The sequence below is a fragment of the Megascapheus bottae genome, chromosome 5 (genome assembly GCF_031878675.1).
Source record: "Megascapheus bottae isolate mThoBot1 chromosome 5, mThoBot2.hap1, whole genome shotgun sequence".
NCBI classification, from domain to species: Eukaryota; Metazoa; Chordata; class Mammalia; order Rodentia; family Geomyidae; genus Megascapheus; species Megascapheus bottae.
Window position 1 is genome coordinate 10,933,435 of NC_143513.1, and position 16,306 is coordinate 10,949,740.

At 41.9% G+C, this 16,306-nt stretch overlaps 1 protein-coding gene across 1 annotated transcript in view; it reads right to left on the bottom strand.

Annotated features, from left to right (window-relative positions):
* Positions 1-15,956, bottom strand: part of Itprid1 (ITPR interacting domain containing 1) — a 55,617-nt gene extending 39,661 nt beyond the window's left edge. The window contains exons 1-6 of the mRNA XM_090332277.1: positions 15,764-15,956; positions 14,561-14,609; positions 14,234-14,277; positions 3,846-3,897; positions 2,114-2,200; positions 117-319 (exon numbers count right to left, since the gene is read on the bottom strand). Coding sequence (XP_090188403.1) covers positions 117-319; positions 2,114-2,200; positions 3,846-3,897; positions 14,234-14,277; positions 14,561-14,609; positions 15,764-15,926 — 598 coding nt within the window. The 5' untranslated portion in view covers positions 15,927-15,956. The remainder of the gene's footprint in view (positions 1-116; positions 320-2,113; positions 2,201-3,845; positions 3,898-14,233; positions 14,278-14,560; positions 14,610-15,763) is intronic.
* Between the last annotated feature and the right edge of the window lie 350 nt (positions 15,957-16,306).

Consider the following 16,306-nt stretch of genomic DNA (forward strand, 5'->3'; position numbering starts at 1 on the left):
GACACTGCAGCAGAGGGTCAGCCGCTACCACACACATAGCCCACTGGTCCAGCTTGAGGGGTGCCTGGCTACTCATTGCTAGCCTGAAGTGTTAGTGCCCTGTGGTCCTCACTTACCATACAAACTAGGGTTCTCCACATCCATCCGTTGCTTCTGAGCCTCAAGGAATACTCCAATGTTGATTCCTTTGGCAGCTGAGCCACAAGTGAGGAATCTGGCTGGGATCTGTGTGCAGATGTCTGGCTCATTAGCACCAAATCCCAGATCCAAGAGAATGTCCACGGGATCTTTTTCCCCAAATTCCAGCCATTCAGGAATGCTTGGACAAAAATAGATAATTTCATCCAATAGCAGCATATTTCTTTTCCTAGTCATCCAATCTTCCAAAGAGGAATGAACTTGGACAAAGAAATTGAACTCTTATATAGTCATCTAGAGGACAGTCTGTCACCCCACCCAAGGGGGCTCAACCAACAATTCTGTGAATGTGTCCATCTGATTTTTCCTTTCCAAGAGAGCAAACATAAAGTTGGAAGATGGAGGAATATAAATAAAAAACACCACCAAGAAATAATTGGTTGCAAGAGGGGAAGAAAGGAAAAAAGAACTGTGAACAGGAGACTCAAAGAAGAATATTTTAAAAGAGTATAGGTTTGTGGCTATACAAATTTGTCAAGGATATTATTGAATCCAGACCACAAAGATTCAAATTTCCAAATAATAATTTTTAAAGTTTCTATGTGATATTAAAATACTTTTTGTATTCTCCTTTATCCTTTGAACTTTCTGTAAAATATGAAATGCCTCTAATCAAATTGTCGTGGTCTGCTTTAGCACCAAAATCAAGAAAGCTGTATTTATGTCTATCAAGTTACCTTTCAATTAGTAAGTGTCTCTTAGATTTGAGCTTTGAAAATTTCTAGGTTCTATGAATTTTTTGGTATGGATTTTACCAAGCTAGCCTCTACCTTATAGGCAACAGTAATGAGTTTATTTGAGATGGCTTAGCTCATTTCTCTATAATGATTTATATTGCTAAGGGAAGGCCCAGGCACTCAGACTGCTACTTTCATGTTCTCATTCTCTAACAATGGGAAGGGCATTGATCTGGTTCTTTGTCACCTGATTCAATCAAGGAAGAACAGGTAGGATGGAACCCTCTGTGAGGACCTTATCTGGTGTGGCTCAGATAGCCTAATCACTGAAGCTAACAGGAGAATACCATATTGACATGGACAACTTAATATAAAATTGAAACAAGGGAGGGGGGAACTCTAGGGAGGAATCTAAATTGTACATGGAAGATTTAATCTATTATCCTATCAACCTCATTTTACAAACTTTTGTTCAACCTAGTTAGACAAATATTTATTGAACATCTGTCATGTTCTGAGCTATAATGCTGGGCATAATGCACAAAAATTGACATCAATAGTCCCTGTTTTGACAGACTGAAGATTAGTCATATGGCAAATAATATAATTATCTATTGGTTTGTTATCAAATATTTCCATATTACTATGAAAATACCATTAAGTTTTAATTTATACTTAATTAGTTGTGCAAAAACATTTAAAATATATGAATTTTTAAAAATGCATTGCAAATGCTTCTCTCTCTTCTTAGTCCTCCATTCCCATTCTTAACCCTCTCCTTGTCAGTCTATAGGTGTCCTTGCAAACATGTTTAAAGGTACGTACACACATGCTTTGCAGACTTCACTTGATTAAAAAAATTGTAACACACCCCGTGTATCTTTGAGGACATTACTTAAAAACTGAAATAAAAAATTTAAAATATGATATGAAGATCTCTGTAAGTGGCAGAGATGAGGTGTGTGTATTTCCAATAGATAAGAAAGTGTATCACTGATGGAATTCCATCAGACTAACTAATAATTAGTCTGCCAATTTTCCCTTGACAGGTATAAAGCCTGACTCCAATTTTATTTAATTGTCATATAGTTCTTATGTATTAGAGCTGAGAAATGTTTTCTTGTCTGCTCTTGCAACCAATCATTCCAGGAGTTTTTGTCAAGTGTTTACTTATCATGTAGTGGCATCCACTTTATACAGAATCACCCCTATGGAAGCAAGAGCCTTAAGTCACACACCTTTGTGGCACACTTGTGGTCGAATGGCAAGAATTGAAACTGGTCCCTCTGGACAAGCTGGGTGTCTCTGAGAGCTGGTGCAGAGATCTGCAGGAGAAGAGGAGAGAGCAGAGATGAGATGCATTGATGCTGGCTCTCCAGAAGGCCAGTGACACTCTCTTCCTTCCAGAGTCCAACATGTCCACTACTTTCTAGTTACCAACAGCCCCACAAATGGCCACAGCTTTGATGGAGAGAGCCTGCAGCTCGAGGGCTGTTTCTTGCTTCAGAGCCATGTGGGGAAATGTTAAGTGTTAGGGATGGGCTCGTGTTCATTATAAAGGTGACAGAATGATTCTCTCTTGACAGCAAATCATTGGGGGGAAACTTCAGAAACCTAGCTTTGCTGGGCTTCAACTTGGAGGGGAAAAGTTAAAATTATGACAAAGGAAGAGCAACCAGCAGCTGGAGTGATTCCTTGTTGGAGAGTCTCATATGAAATGATTGCCAAGCCTTGAGATGCTGACCCCAGGTTTCCTGTGCCCACCCAGATCCAACAGCAACAAACCCCTCCACCACCAAAAAGAGGATCACTAGCCAATAGGCCAGGCACTTCCAAAGAGAATGAGCCTTAATAATTCAGTTTCCTACAGCTCAGCTTTACTAGAGATCATCGAGTAGAATAGATGCTTGGTAAACAATTAGAATAACAATTCGAATTTATCAAAGAATCAAGTGCAGTTACCATTCCCAAAGAAATGAAGTTATAGAATTTGCCTTTACCCTCCTCACATTTAGAAAGAGTCCTTAGAATTTGCATTTTTGTCCAACTGTTGCTTGTCATTAAAAGAATGTGAGCAGAAAAGATCCCTGTGCTTAGGGCCTCCCTCACCTTTTGTTAGACTCCCCCCATAATTTAGTTTTTGTTTGCAATTTGAAGGTCATATCTTGTTTTTGTAGGACTCAGCTACCCTGCAGCTAGCCTCACATCCAGAAGATTCCGTGCATGGTGGCCATGGCTAAACCATGATCTGGCCATGAATCCACTTCTCATTTTCCTGTTTGAGAACATACAAGAGTTGTGTAGGAGATTTCTATGGTCCCTTCCTGCTCCAGGAGTAGTAAACCAATCCTTTAATGGGGCGGGGGGTGCTAATCACAAATATAGCACTTAGGGTGTGAATTGGTAGCAGCAAAGAGGAGACAGAGGCATATTTGGTTTCAGCCAGCTGGGATATTCCTAAAAATTCAAGGATGACGAAGGTGCAAGTACAGAGTGTCTCACCTCAAAGCCTGGTCCACTAGAATGTCTGATGTAATAGTGAGTATCAAAAATGCCTGGAGGATTTCCAAAAATCCACCCCACTCTGAGACCACTCTGCTTTACCAGGGGACTCACTGCGTTTTCCAAGGAACTTGAGGAATTACATGTGTTCTCCTCCAGGAGCAAAATGATATCTAACCACATTGGCAACTTGAAAATTAAAATGCAGCTTTGAGGAACTGTTGCATGATAGTAGAAAGTCATTGATACATAAGCTTTTATTAAATCCCCAGAGAGCCAGCAGTCGTTCATTTCACTTGCTAGCATGTTTATGACATTTAAGAAAACTATTTCTCACAAATGCAAGTGAAAACAAGTGTTCTAGGCCCTGTGGTTTGTGAGTCCCCAAGATCTATGGCATCAGTAAGAAACTTTACTTCAGATGTGGCTGCAGAGTATCGGAGTAAATAGTTTGATTCTTCTACCTACCTCATGTAGTCTTTCACAGTCATCTGAACCATTACTTCTTCATGCAAAGAACCTACAACAATAAAAAAGTATTAGAAAGCCAGTGCCAGTGGCTCACACCTGAAATCCCAGATACTCGGGAGGCTGAAATCTGAGAGCATGATTTGCAGCCAGTCCAGGCAGAAAAGTCCAACAAAGCACTGAAGACTCAGCATTTGTCACCAACTGGTATCCTTGAATCCACCCCAAAGCCATTTAACTTATGATCTTATGTCTTACATAAAGAAACAGAGAGTAAGAGGTTAGTGATGATCTTGGCCCCATATAATCAAAAGTCCCCATTAGAAGGAATTATTACTGCCTCTAGCATTGATTACTGTAATAATAGTATTTGTTGAACACTAACTGTTCAAGGGAATGTCTCAACCCAGTACATGTACAGCCTTTCCATCCTTGACAGGAAATCCATGAAATAGGTATGTTTCCCACTTCTAAGAGGAAAACAGATTCAGATTAAATAAATTTCTTGTGGAGAATAAAATGCACAGCTTATTTTAGTTTGTTGTTGCCTTATTTCTTTACAAAACACCACACTGTCAACAGAATGTTTTGTGGTTTATTTGAAAACCAGATAAGGAAGTTTAAATGTATGTGTTAGGATGTGGAAAACCACAGAAGGTTTTAGAGCAGTCAAACATGATGAGAAAGATGACACCAAGAATCCAGCATTCTGGTTTGGAGGCCAGAGGGTCACTACAGTATCAGACCTGTGTTGTGACAGGGTGTGGCTGATTTCTACAAGAGGAAAGATTCAGAATGTGTGCAAACTTCCTTCTCCTTGCTATTTTCTCCTTTCTGTCTGTCCTGGCTACTAGTAGTGAGAATTCATAAAGCTGGGAAGCGTTTCCCTCTTGCTTTTCTAGAAGATGAGGTTTTATATAACTTGGGAGAAACTGTCGGCAAACAAAGTGAAACGACTGAAATGTGTGAATAATGCTGAACATGTAATAAAGGACATTAGTTTAGAAACAAGATTCCTGCCTGGGTAGGGTGTCCACGGAAAACTGCAAGGTATCTGTGGACTTGACTGTCAGTTTCAAATTTGGGTAATGGAGATAGGAATTTCCATAGTTCTTTCACTTTGTGTGTGTGTGTGTGTGTGTGTGTGTGTGTGTGTGTGTGTGTGTGATGGTGTTGGGGATTAAATCCAGGACATTACAACTGGTAGGCAAGTACTGTATTGATGAGCTACCTGCCCAGCCCTATTTTTGTTTGTTTCGCTTTGAAATAAGGTCTTGCTATGTAGTCTCAGCTGGCTCAAACTCATAATCTTCCTGCCTGTATTTCCTTAGTGCTTATATTATAAGCATTTACTGTCATACCTAGTTCGGCAATATTTGTAATTTTAGGAGTTTTAAAGGCCCAGTTACCCTGATAAATGGAAATAGAGAACTAGTCTAGGAAAATAAAAGCTAGTGGAATATTGTTGAGATGTGAATGAATAAAGTATTTTTAACAGAGACTAGAATGTCTAATTATAATGGGGGGCAATATAAGCACGAATACAGTAAATCTGCCTTATAAAACAAATGGAACTCTATCACCATTTGAGTAAGATGGGGCCCAAAATGAGAGTCAATTTTAAAGGCTATGTGGAGAGAGAGAACAGCTATGGTCTCTGCACCAAACTCCCAATCAGACTGCAGATATCACTAATCAATAACATAGCTTTTTCATTGATCCTAGAGATACTCCCTCAGGAAAGCCATGAGTATCTGATTGAAATGATCACATACAAGCAAGGCCATTTGTCACAAACTTAATGAGTGATTCTTAGTGAAAAAAACAGCAAATTTGAGGTATATGTCTAGATTTTGGAAGGCAGTAACTAGGGAAAAAATACATTTTATGAAACATTCTAAAGGACATGATTGGAACCTCCGGGACTCAGAGTCTGAACACTAGCATTTAGTCAAGAAACAAGTTTCTTATCTAGACAGGCATTACTAATCCATTGCACAGACACAAGCATCACATCTGGGCAAACTCCATTGCACAGACACAAGCATCACATCTGGGCAGGCATTACTAATCCATCAAGAAACACTTGTTCATGAAATCCTAGTCAGAGCTTCTCAGACTCACACAACCACTGCCAGCTGACTGAGTGTCACATTTGAGAAAGCCCATTTGCCACCTCATGGCACAGATACAGCAGAAATTTAGATAGGCCATTAACGGCTTCTTGGAAAACAAAGATGAATATGTGTGGCCAGCCAAAGTTGAGGCCCTGTGACCATCGTGGATGGCTCCAACTGTCAGAGAGAAAATGGCCCATTTTCAGATACAGATGAGAAGTATTAGCTCAGCCTTGCTGGGTTTTCACAAACCCAAGCCCTGGGTGGGAAAAATCAATTCATCCAGAAAAATAAAATAATACAGTATGACGCTAAATGAAAGGACCTCTAGGATATAGAAACAAAAGCCATATAATGAGTGATTGTTGTCCTTAATGTACTATGTTATCTCTCATCTCTTTTGCTGTCCCTTGATTATCTCATATTGTTACAGTATTTCACTTTGTTATCTGATATATTAGATATATGCATATTTGGTTAGTTGAAATTGGATATGAAAGAGGGGAAAACAGGATGCGGGTGGGGGTGGGGGAGAGGGAAATGGGGACCACGACATGAGAAAGGGTATCAATGTATGTGAAGTAATGCACCTTCCATATAGGGAATGTAATGTAACCCTTCTATTAATTACAATAAAAATATATGGAAAAAATAAACAAAAAATGAAAAAAATAATCTAGGGAAAGGGAAAAAAATAAAACCCCAAAACCCCGAAAACCTAGTAATTCAGGGTCTTGTACCTTTTCCCAGAGTTTCCTCATGGATTGTGTTCCCACACACAACTAGTGGGCCTTCTCTAGGCCCCTCCCCTCTCTCCTACCTCTTTGGTGAGGTGCCATCTGGTTGCTAGGAAACAAAGGGCCTCCTCCCTGTAAGAGGAAAGGAAGTTCCAAAGCCAGCACCATCTGTAAGGAACAGCCTAACAGACCTGGTTTGGTCACAGTGGGTTTGTCCTGTGTGATGGTACCCCAGGACGTCTTGAAACTTTAGCTGCAGCTAAGTGAAGGGCCTTCTGGTCCTCTACCATGCAGCAAGCTCCTGGCTAGGCCCACAATTAGCAGATGAGGGCTCCTCACAGAACAAACAAACAAAAATCCCAGCTCAGCACCAATGGCCCACACCTGTAATCCTAGTTATGCAGGAGAGTGAAATCTGAAAATCCTGTTCGAAGTCAGCCAGAGCAGGAAAGTTCATGGGAATCTTATATCCAATAAACTACAAAAAAAAGAAAAGAAAAAGGCAGAAGTGGAGCTGTGACTCAGGTGGTAGAGTGCTAGCCTTGAGCTACAATGGTCAGGGACAGTGCCCAGGCCCTTAACTCAAGCTCCAGGACCAACACCAACAACAAGAAAAAAAGCAAACTAACATGAGGTTTTAAGCTTACAAGTTAAGCCTGGATTTTAAAATTGTGATAAAACTACTAAAATTAACAAGGTTTCTGGCCTGCTTTCTATTTTCCCAGGGCTCCCTAGGTCCTGGCATCAACACTACCTGCATAGCCTCTGCATCTAAGGTTAATCACCATGGAGGCTGCAAGGCCTCTTGAAACTGAGGTTGATTATTTGGTGGCTGCATTTGCACTGGTTAGTCCTTATTTGTTGAAAGGATTATTTCCTAGTTTTGTAAGTTTATAAGCTTCCTGAAGCCTTAGGTGAGCAAGTCAGGGTCAGACACTGCTTTCCTGGCTATCCTGTCTTTCCTTCCTTCCTTCTTTCTTTCTTTCTTTCTTTCTTTCTTTCTTTCTTTCTTTCTTTCTTTCTTTCTTTCTATCTTTCTTTCCTTCCTTCCTTCTTTTCTTTCTTTTTTGCCAGTCCTGGGGCTTGAACTCAGGGCCTGGGCACTGTCCTTGGGCTTTCTCAAGACTAGTGCTCTACCACTTGAGCCACATCACCACTTTTCTGTTTATGTGGTACCAAGGAATTAAACTCAGGGCTTCATGCATGCTGGGCAAACACTCTACCACTAGGCCACACTCCCAGCCCCCTGACCCATTCTCAATAGGAGGTGAGTGGACCAGCCCAGGTGGGTGACTCATAATGAGCCAGGTCTACAGAGATGAGGGCTTCTATTTCACTTTAAAGCTTAGAAAGCCCACAGCCTTCCTTGGGTATTCTCAGGGCAGATCTGCTGAGGACTCTGTACTCACCAATGTTCCAGTCTCTGTGTGGTTTGCTTTCACTCATTAGCAATTACCTGCCTGGCTCCCAGAAGCCTCTGAGTCTGTTACCTAACCTGAGTCTGTTACCTCTGATCCCTTGAATCTGTCACCTCTGATTGGAGCAACAATCTGAGGTATGGGACATACACCTCTGCTGTGACTCTGAGCTTCTAGAAGCTTGTGTAGGTGCCAGGCATGGAGCAGTCCCAGGCTGGAGGATCCACTCTTAAGGGATATGAATCCACTGTGCAAGCCCTGATAATGGATGCCTAGCTCCATGCTGCATTCTCTAACTGACTGGACATTTCTTCCCTTGTTTTTTCCCTCTAGAATATTCTTCTTGGATTTCAATACCAGATTTCCTGTCTTGAGAGAGAAATGGGAAGAGAAAGAGAGAGAGAGAGAGAGAGAGAGAGAGAGAGAGAGAGAGGGGGGGGGGGAGGGAGGGAGGGAGGGAGGGAGGGAGGGAGGGAGGGAGGGAGGAGGAAAATCAAGTCTTGTTGTCAAGTTTTCTAAGGATTGGTTTGTGGTGGGGGTGGAGGGATGAAAATGAGGACAGAAAGATGCACTGCATTTCTGTTCTGTGTTCTCAGCCGGAAGCCCTCGCCTGGCCAGGTGGACTTCCACCATCTGAGATGGCAGATCCCACACTCAACCCCGTGCTTAACCCCACAGAATGCACTATTGGAGAAGATGTAGTTAGATATGCAGAAGGCACTAATTAGCACCTTTATTGGCTTCAAAAGCATTTTTTATTTTGGTTTTCCTAAGCATTTCTGACTGATTCATGGAAGACATTTGGTTCCTTGGAATTTCGTCCAATAGACTAATCAAGTTACATTTCACAAGGCTCTGAAATAATAGCATTCTGCTGCTTTCTGAACATTTAACTCCTGCATGACCAGGGCACTGAGTAAAGACAATGAACAGTGTATGTGTTCGTTCCATTGGCAAATTGTTAACTCACATTCTTAGAAAACATAAGGCTTATTTCCAGCCTGAAACTCATGCTCAAAACTTCAAAACTACCTGGGAAGCTTTGCTCCTCTCCCTCTCCCATAATATTTGTTTTCTAGGTGCTGTGGACTTTTGTTCCCCCTTCCATACCTACCCCAGGGCCAGCCCTTGCCAGCTCAAGCTAAGGGCCACAATAATTCTCACCAATGTGAGCACCCTGCTTCTGTGTCCTAGAGACTCCTCTAAGGTCCGCCCTTGCCTCCTCTCTGCCACAGTGCAGGTAGCAGTAGTAATGACTTTACCTGCCCTGCACCTACAGCCAGCCTCAGCTCCAGTTCTCAGCACCAGGACCCACATCCCCAATGGAGACGTAGCCTCTGCATCACACTCTTCTCAGACACCCTGTGAGGACTGCCATTCAAACTCAAATCTGAGGTGACTCATCTACGACTCTGCTTCCTACTACACTGGACCTGGTCCTTCAGATCAGACCTTTACAAGCAGACTACATCTTAGACAACAGACACATATCCAGACATCTCCAGTCAGGTTACTTTCTGGATACTTTCCTGCACACATTGAGTTTTCATCTCATGTCTGTGCTTTTGTTTAAACTCTTACAACTCCCACCAAACTGAATTTTTTGGCTTTGCCTCAGTTTCCTCTTTCACCAACCAGCTCACGCCTCCGTTCTCCAAGCACCTCTCCCAATCAGATCACATTGTCTGAACACATTAGGTTCCTTCTGCTAGCCAGCTCGGAGGCCATCAGGAACTCAGTGACAGCTTCCACCTTCTGTGGGCTGTAACTATGTCACTGTGTTGGGGAGAAGCTTCAGATCCCCCAGCTTGAGCCACGTGTGCTACTTAGAAGAGAAAGTACATTCCAGAGTCCACATAAGCAAGAAACTCCTGGAGGACCTGGCACTGGGGAAGGAGATGATAGAAACAAAAGACTTTAACACAAAAGAGAATGGATGAAGAATCAAGAATGGGAAATGAGGAGATGGTGAGGGAGGTCTTGCAGGAATGCAGTGTAGGTAGTATGCGATTATCAAAGCGAGATGGTCACAAAGGTCAGAATGCCACTTCTGAGAACCAGTCTCCCATTCCGCATCTCCTCTTCTGAACCTTTGCTCACAATGGTGCTTTGCTACAAGTACTTTGCTTGGATAAGCTTCAAGGGAGCGCTATGTTTAGTTGGATTTATTCTGACCTTTTTTAATAATATAGACCGCAGAATGTAGAAATTGATTTTCTACATTCTTAATCATTTAGCGAATTCCTTCTAGAAAGAACTCATTGTACTCCTCTGGGGACCTCTCTGAGGAATGGAGAAGAAATATTTAAATATCAAAAAGGACAAATTAATTAACCAAGGAGCAAGCAGCTTCATGTGTAACTCTGCCAGAGCTAGCCTTCTGCTGTAGGATCTGGTTATAACTTTTGTACGCGCAGTGACGCTTGCATGTGTTGTTAAACTTGTCCCAGAGGCATGAGGGAACACACCTGTAATCTCAGCTACCCAAAAGGAGAATTGTGCTGCAAATCCAACCTGGCCAGTAAAGAACGAGACTCTGCCGGAAGCACAAATGAAAAGCAAAAGGACTGAGAGCATGGTTCAAGTGTCACAGTGTCCACCTAGCAAACATTTAAGCCGAGTCAAACCCTACTACTACCATGATAAAAAGAGACAAAACGGAATGAGGGCTGCCCACTTGAAACATTATTATAATGACAATGTACAATCACAATCAAGAGAGTGCTGATGTCTAAGTGGTTAGTTATCTGGTGGTGGTCATGAGTTTTCCACAAACAAGATACTCTCTATCAGCTCTGCTTTTTAATTTAAATTTTATTTTAATCTTTGTAGAAATGCAAGGGTTCGAACGAATGGTCCTGTAATTGTTAACACTTGAGCTAGGCTTCCATTTCTGTTATTTTGGGTTATATTCCAGAATAGAGTGTTGTTGCATTTTTGCGGATGCGGATTGAAGGCCTCAACTTATACCTCTTGTGTAGTTGGCATTACAGCTGTGTGCCATGGTTGCAGTCTTACTTGATGAGATCAAGGTCTCACTAACATTTTAATCAGACCAGCCTTAAGTGATGGTATCATCAATCTCTGTGTCCAGAGAATTAAAGGCATGTGCTACCACATTTGGCCTTCTCTGAGGGATTTCTTATGTTCAGCTTCAATGTGGGATCTGACAGGAAGGGTATACAAGAATATTTCCACAAATTCTGCAAGAAGTAGCACTATAAGGCTTCACAGGCAGCAATGGTGGATCCTGGAGATTCAAAAGAGGGGAATGGTCAATAAGTGTTGATTTAGCTTGCCTATGTGGCAACACAAAAAGGATTGCGTGGAACCTGTCGTGGGCAACATCTCTTTCAGAAAAGAACTTACAACCTTCCATGGCCCCCAGAAATAGAAGGGAAAGGTGTTTTGCATGACCAAGATGGAGACAATAGCATGTCCCCACAGCAAAACCTTAAAGTTACAGAAAGTTCTTTCCTGCCACCCATGCATGGCTCACAGAAGTAAGGAAGGGATAGAGATAGTGTTCTGGGAGCTGGTTCACATCAGCACACTGTCATGAGAAGGGCACGAGCTTCTGGTAGAAAAAAAGCATGGACTTAGAAAACAGACACAATTGAATTCAAGCTATGTTTCCAGTTAGTATTGGCTTGTGGTTTTAGACAAATTCTAGATATCAGTTTCTACCATACTTAATGATGTTATCATCCAATGAATTTTTACATATAATAAGCATTTGATAAGTAATCATTACTAATGATAGTTTTTATATTATTATCACGTTTGAGTCCAAAATGTATGCAGTGAAGGACCTAGAAAGCCTCAAGAAAGCACAGTAAGCAGAGAAATCTCTAGTTGGAAAGTACTGGTTTCTCAGTCAACAATTTTCTAAGAGTTTGGGTTGTTACTTGTTTCTTTAGGGGCCCCGGGCTTGAACTCAGGACCTGTGCTAGACCTGTGCTTCACTGTCTGAGCCCCACCATTCCTAGCCTTAGAGTTCTGCTCATTTTGAATTTCTGAAATCAAAGTTTCATAACTACCATGGCTTTCTACATGGATGATTTAATGTTTTTTCAGCTTTAGTGAGGTATAATTGGCAAATAAAATTTTTATCTGTTCAAGGTATACAACATGTTCTGATATACATTACAAAATGATTATCATGATCAAGCTAATTAACATAGTCATCAACTTACAAAATTACTTTTTCTGATGCAGGAATATTTAAGATCTATTCTCTTAGCAAATTCCATGTAAATAATACAATGTTGTTAACTGTAAGCAGTGTGCCGTACTGTGGTGTTCATGATTTATCAAGTTTGGATCTGCTAGCCAACTTGAGGTTATCTTTTTAAGGAACCCAGATGTGACCATTTTGCATTTCCATACACACTTGATTGACATTGAAAACTGGGATTTTCCTAAATTGAGAAGGGTAAGCACAGAAATATTATGTCATGGTCCCAGAAAGCAGGTATTCACCGGTGAGATGACAGAGAGAGAAGAGACTGGAGCTCACCCCTAGCTCATGCTCAGGCTTTTCTACCAGGGAGGCTGGTACAAGCTTTCCTTTCTGAGTTTCCATTCGTGTTAAGGGATAACATCGAACATAACAGTTTGCTATGATGGGTGGCTGTATATCCAGACACACCTGAACACCAGTCTCAGCTCCCTTATCTACTAACATGATTGCATTGGGCAAGAGACTTAGCCTTTGTTTCTTCTTTTTGTGTGTGTGTGTGGCTTGGTCTCAGGACTTGGACACTGTCTTGGAGCTTTCTCAAGGCTAGCACTCTACCACTTGAGTCACAGCACCACTTCTGGATTTTTCTTCCGATGTGGTAACAAGGAATTGAATCCAGGGCTTTGTGCATGCTAGGCAAGCACTCTACCACTAGGCCACATTCCTGGCATGACTTAGCCTTTCTGAACCTCATTTCCCTCCTTGCAAGATTTATTCATGAAACTAGACTCTGAGGCTGGTTCTGCCACCAACGCTTAGGAGATTTACCTAGCATGAGAATGGTGAACCAGGTGTAAAATATTAGGCAAATTTTAAAAAATAGGCCACAGAAGGGAATTAAAGTCCATGAGTCACAATAAAAGGCCAAGATAGTCCCTTGGCAATCAATCATAAGAAAAAGGAACCTGAAGTCACTGTATTTGAACCCACTTCAGGGCATTGAGCCTCTTTCTATGGAGGTCCTGGATCACCCAGATAAAAATCAGGTGCTTGTTATTTCTCTACAAGGTGATGAATGAGGAAATTGGGCTGAGGGTAAACCCACCACCACCAAATGTCTCCTTAGAATCTCAGAACATAGCCTTGTTTAAAAATCCAGGCTTGCCAGGTCTATGGATAAAGCTGAGGTTACACTGGGTCTTAAATAGGTATCTTGTAGTCTATGCTGCCTTTCACTGGCCATCACCAGGTCTGATTTTTATCTACTGGAGTCCTACTTATAAAACTAGTGCATTTTATAATTAAGGAATCTTCAGTTCTATGGAGAATGGCATTTCAATGAATGAAGATGGAATCCCTGAAAATTGTCCTTAAATTTATTTTCCATTCTATGCTATTCTCACCAAATCTCAGTGAGACAGCTGAGATGATACATTTTTCTCCCCAGAAAGGCTTGCACTGTTTGCTTTAGGATTCAGTCATTTGTTCAAATATATCGTTAGAACAAATATATCATTAGAGAGAAGATGTGCAATTCTGAGACTGAACACTAGAAACTAGATTTAGAAACTCTATTCAAGTACAACATTGCATTGTATGAGGGAATTTAAATCATTTCATTTCCATTATTCTAGCTTTGTAAATGCCTTCATAGGAGCTAGAGAGTTTCTGCTATATGTTGAGAACATTGAGCAGTAAGAAGACCCTTGACTTTGGCCGTAACCTGTTTCTGGGGGAAAGCTCCAAGTCCCAAGCATACAAATGAAAGAGGTGAAGTTTTACCCACTTCTGGGAGCCTCTGCTAACCCTTCCTTGAGGAAGACTGGTTCTAAGTCAGACTAAGTCACTGTACTCAACACACATAAATCTACTCAGCACACATAACTCTATTCTGTGCCATAGAGCAGAGCTCTTCTGGGCTCTCTGGTCTTACCAGTGGGGTCGATGACTTGCTGGAAATGTTCATTTACAGAGACACTATAAGAGAAACAAAAATATTTTGAGTCACCCAATGTACTCGCTTTTTTAAACTGAACTTATAAGTACAAATGTAGAGTTAGATTTTTGTTGAGAGGACTTTTGGGAGCCAAGAAATAGACAGGGCTGGAGCAGAAATCTATTTTGTACTGTGAGATGTGTATCTAGGTTTTGCAATGGTAAGGTAATTCCCTCGGTCTCTAGTTAACATGAACACCTCTATTTGCCACGGTTTCCGTGGATCTTTGTAAGAGAAATAGGTAAGGCACAGAGAAACACTTACAAGAATCCAGAGTCCAGCCACTGCTGGATGTTCTCCTGTTTGAAATCTTCTGCAAATGAAGAAGAGACAGACCCATTAGTCAAAGCCCAGGCAGCCATCAGACTCCAAGCTACCACCCTGTCACCCTCTTAGCTCCTATAGTCAGTCACATGTTTCTATAAGTAAATTCATCTTCAGCCTGATGGCACAGGCTGCTGCTTTCCACAATCAGCTTCTCCTGGAAACAGAGTGCAAATACCAAAAAAAGTGCAACTTTGGAAGGAAAGGGAGGGGGAGGGGGGCGGGGAGCAAATCAGTGAAGAGAGAGAGAGAGATACAGGATAATTGTAAATTACCTGGTGTGAATACAAAGGGTAGAAAAGCATATGAGAGTTTTATCTTTCTCTTGTTGGATGTAAATCACCCCAGAGTCTCTCCTTATTGAATCCCAACATTTACCTAAGGCAGCCAGCCAGGGTTGTTTATTTGCAAGGAGTTCTCTGCCAGGTTAGAAACCATATTTGCATTCATTCCAGGGACAAACTGCACTGCATTCCCCCATTGCCAAGGGCGTTTTGTATTAGCAATGCTCCAGTCTTTTAAGGTGGATCTTGCACTGGCTGAGCAAATTGTCAGCAGGACAGGAAGGACAAAAGCAGCATTTCCTAGAAGATGCTTACTCTGGTTCTGATGGCTTCTGTCCAGCCTGGGAGATGTTCGTGAGCTTTATGAAGCAATGGGGCTAGCCCCAACGCACTGTCAGGGGAACCAGCTAGGCCAGGAGCCTAGATTCTCCAGTCAAGATACCAGGAAAGGATGAAGTCAAGTAGAGCAGAGTGGGCAAAAGAAAGCCATCTAATCCCTATCCATTGAGGGATGGGGAGACTTTCTTACTCATGATCAATGTTTCATGCAAGACCAAAAACATCTTTCAATAAAACAGTGTTCTAAAAGAAGCCTCATGTGGCTTCAAGGGTCTCACGTCTTAAGATCTTGGAAAAGACCAGAACCCATCCCTTACTTGTCATTGTGTTGGAAGGTCTGGGTTCTGAGTGTCTGTGGGAATGGAAAGTGACCTTTCATGAACCATCCAGCCTTGTGCCAGGAACATTGGTATCTTTCAACCTAAATCCTTGTTGCAAAAACCTCCACCCTAGCCAAAACTATGCATACTTGCCACCCATAGTAGGGCATTTTTCAGAGAGTTCCAGGATCTCTTCTCACCCAGCATGGGAACGCTGACCATCTGACTGTCCTCCTCAGAGCCAAGAGCCAACTGTCCATCAAGTGGCACCCACGCTGTCTTGGTGTGCCTCAGGATCTGTCTCTTGCTCTTTTCCTGGCCTTCTTGAGGGCTGTCAGAGCCTTGTGATTTCTCCGCCATCATTGGAGAGGAAGTCTGCAAAGTGACTTACATCATACCAGCGAATCAGACACTGTGAGCTCTGCTTTTACACTTGGCTCGGTGAGAGCTGAGGATGCTTGGAATCACATGAGCAACTCAGAATCTCCGTTTCATAAATGAGCAATGCAGCCTCACTGTCTCACGGAGGCCTGGCTCACCCACCTGAATGGATTCCTGTTCTCTGTGTGGGTGGAAGGTTTTTCTCTCCACCAACAAGCAGCTGGAGACCAGGGTCTAATCTGGCTAAGTTAAGGATGTGATAGACTTAATTTGATGGTCTGAAATATAAATGGCAAAGCAATAAATTGGATTTGGTGACTCACACATTAAATACCTCTCAAATTTACCCAGCATTTATTCCT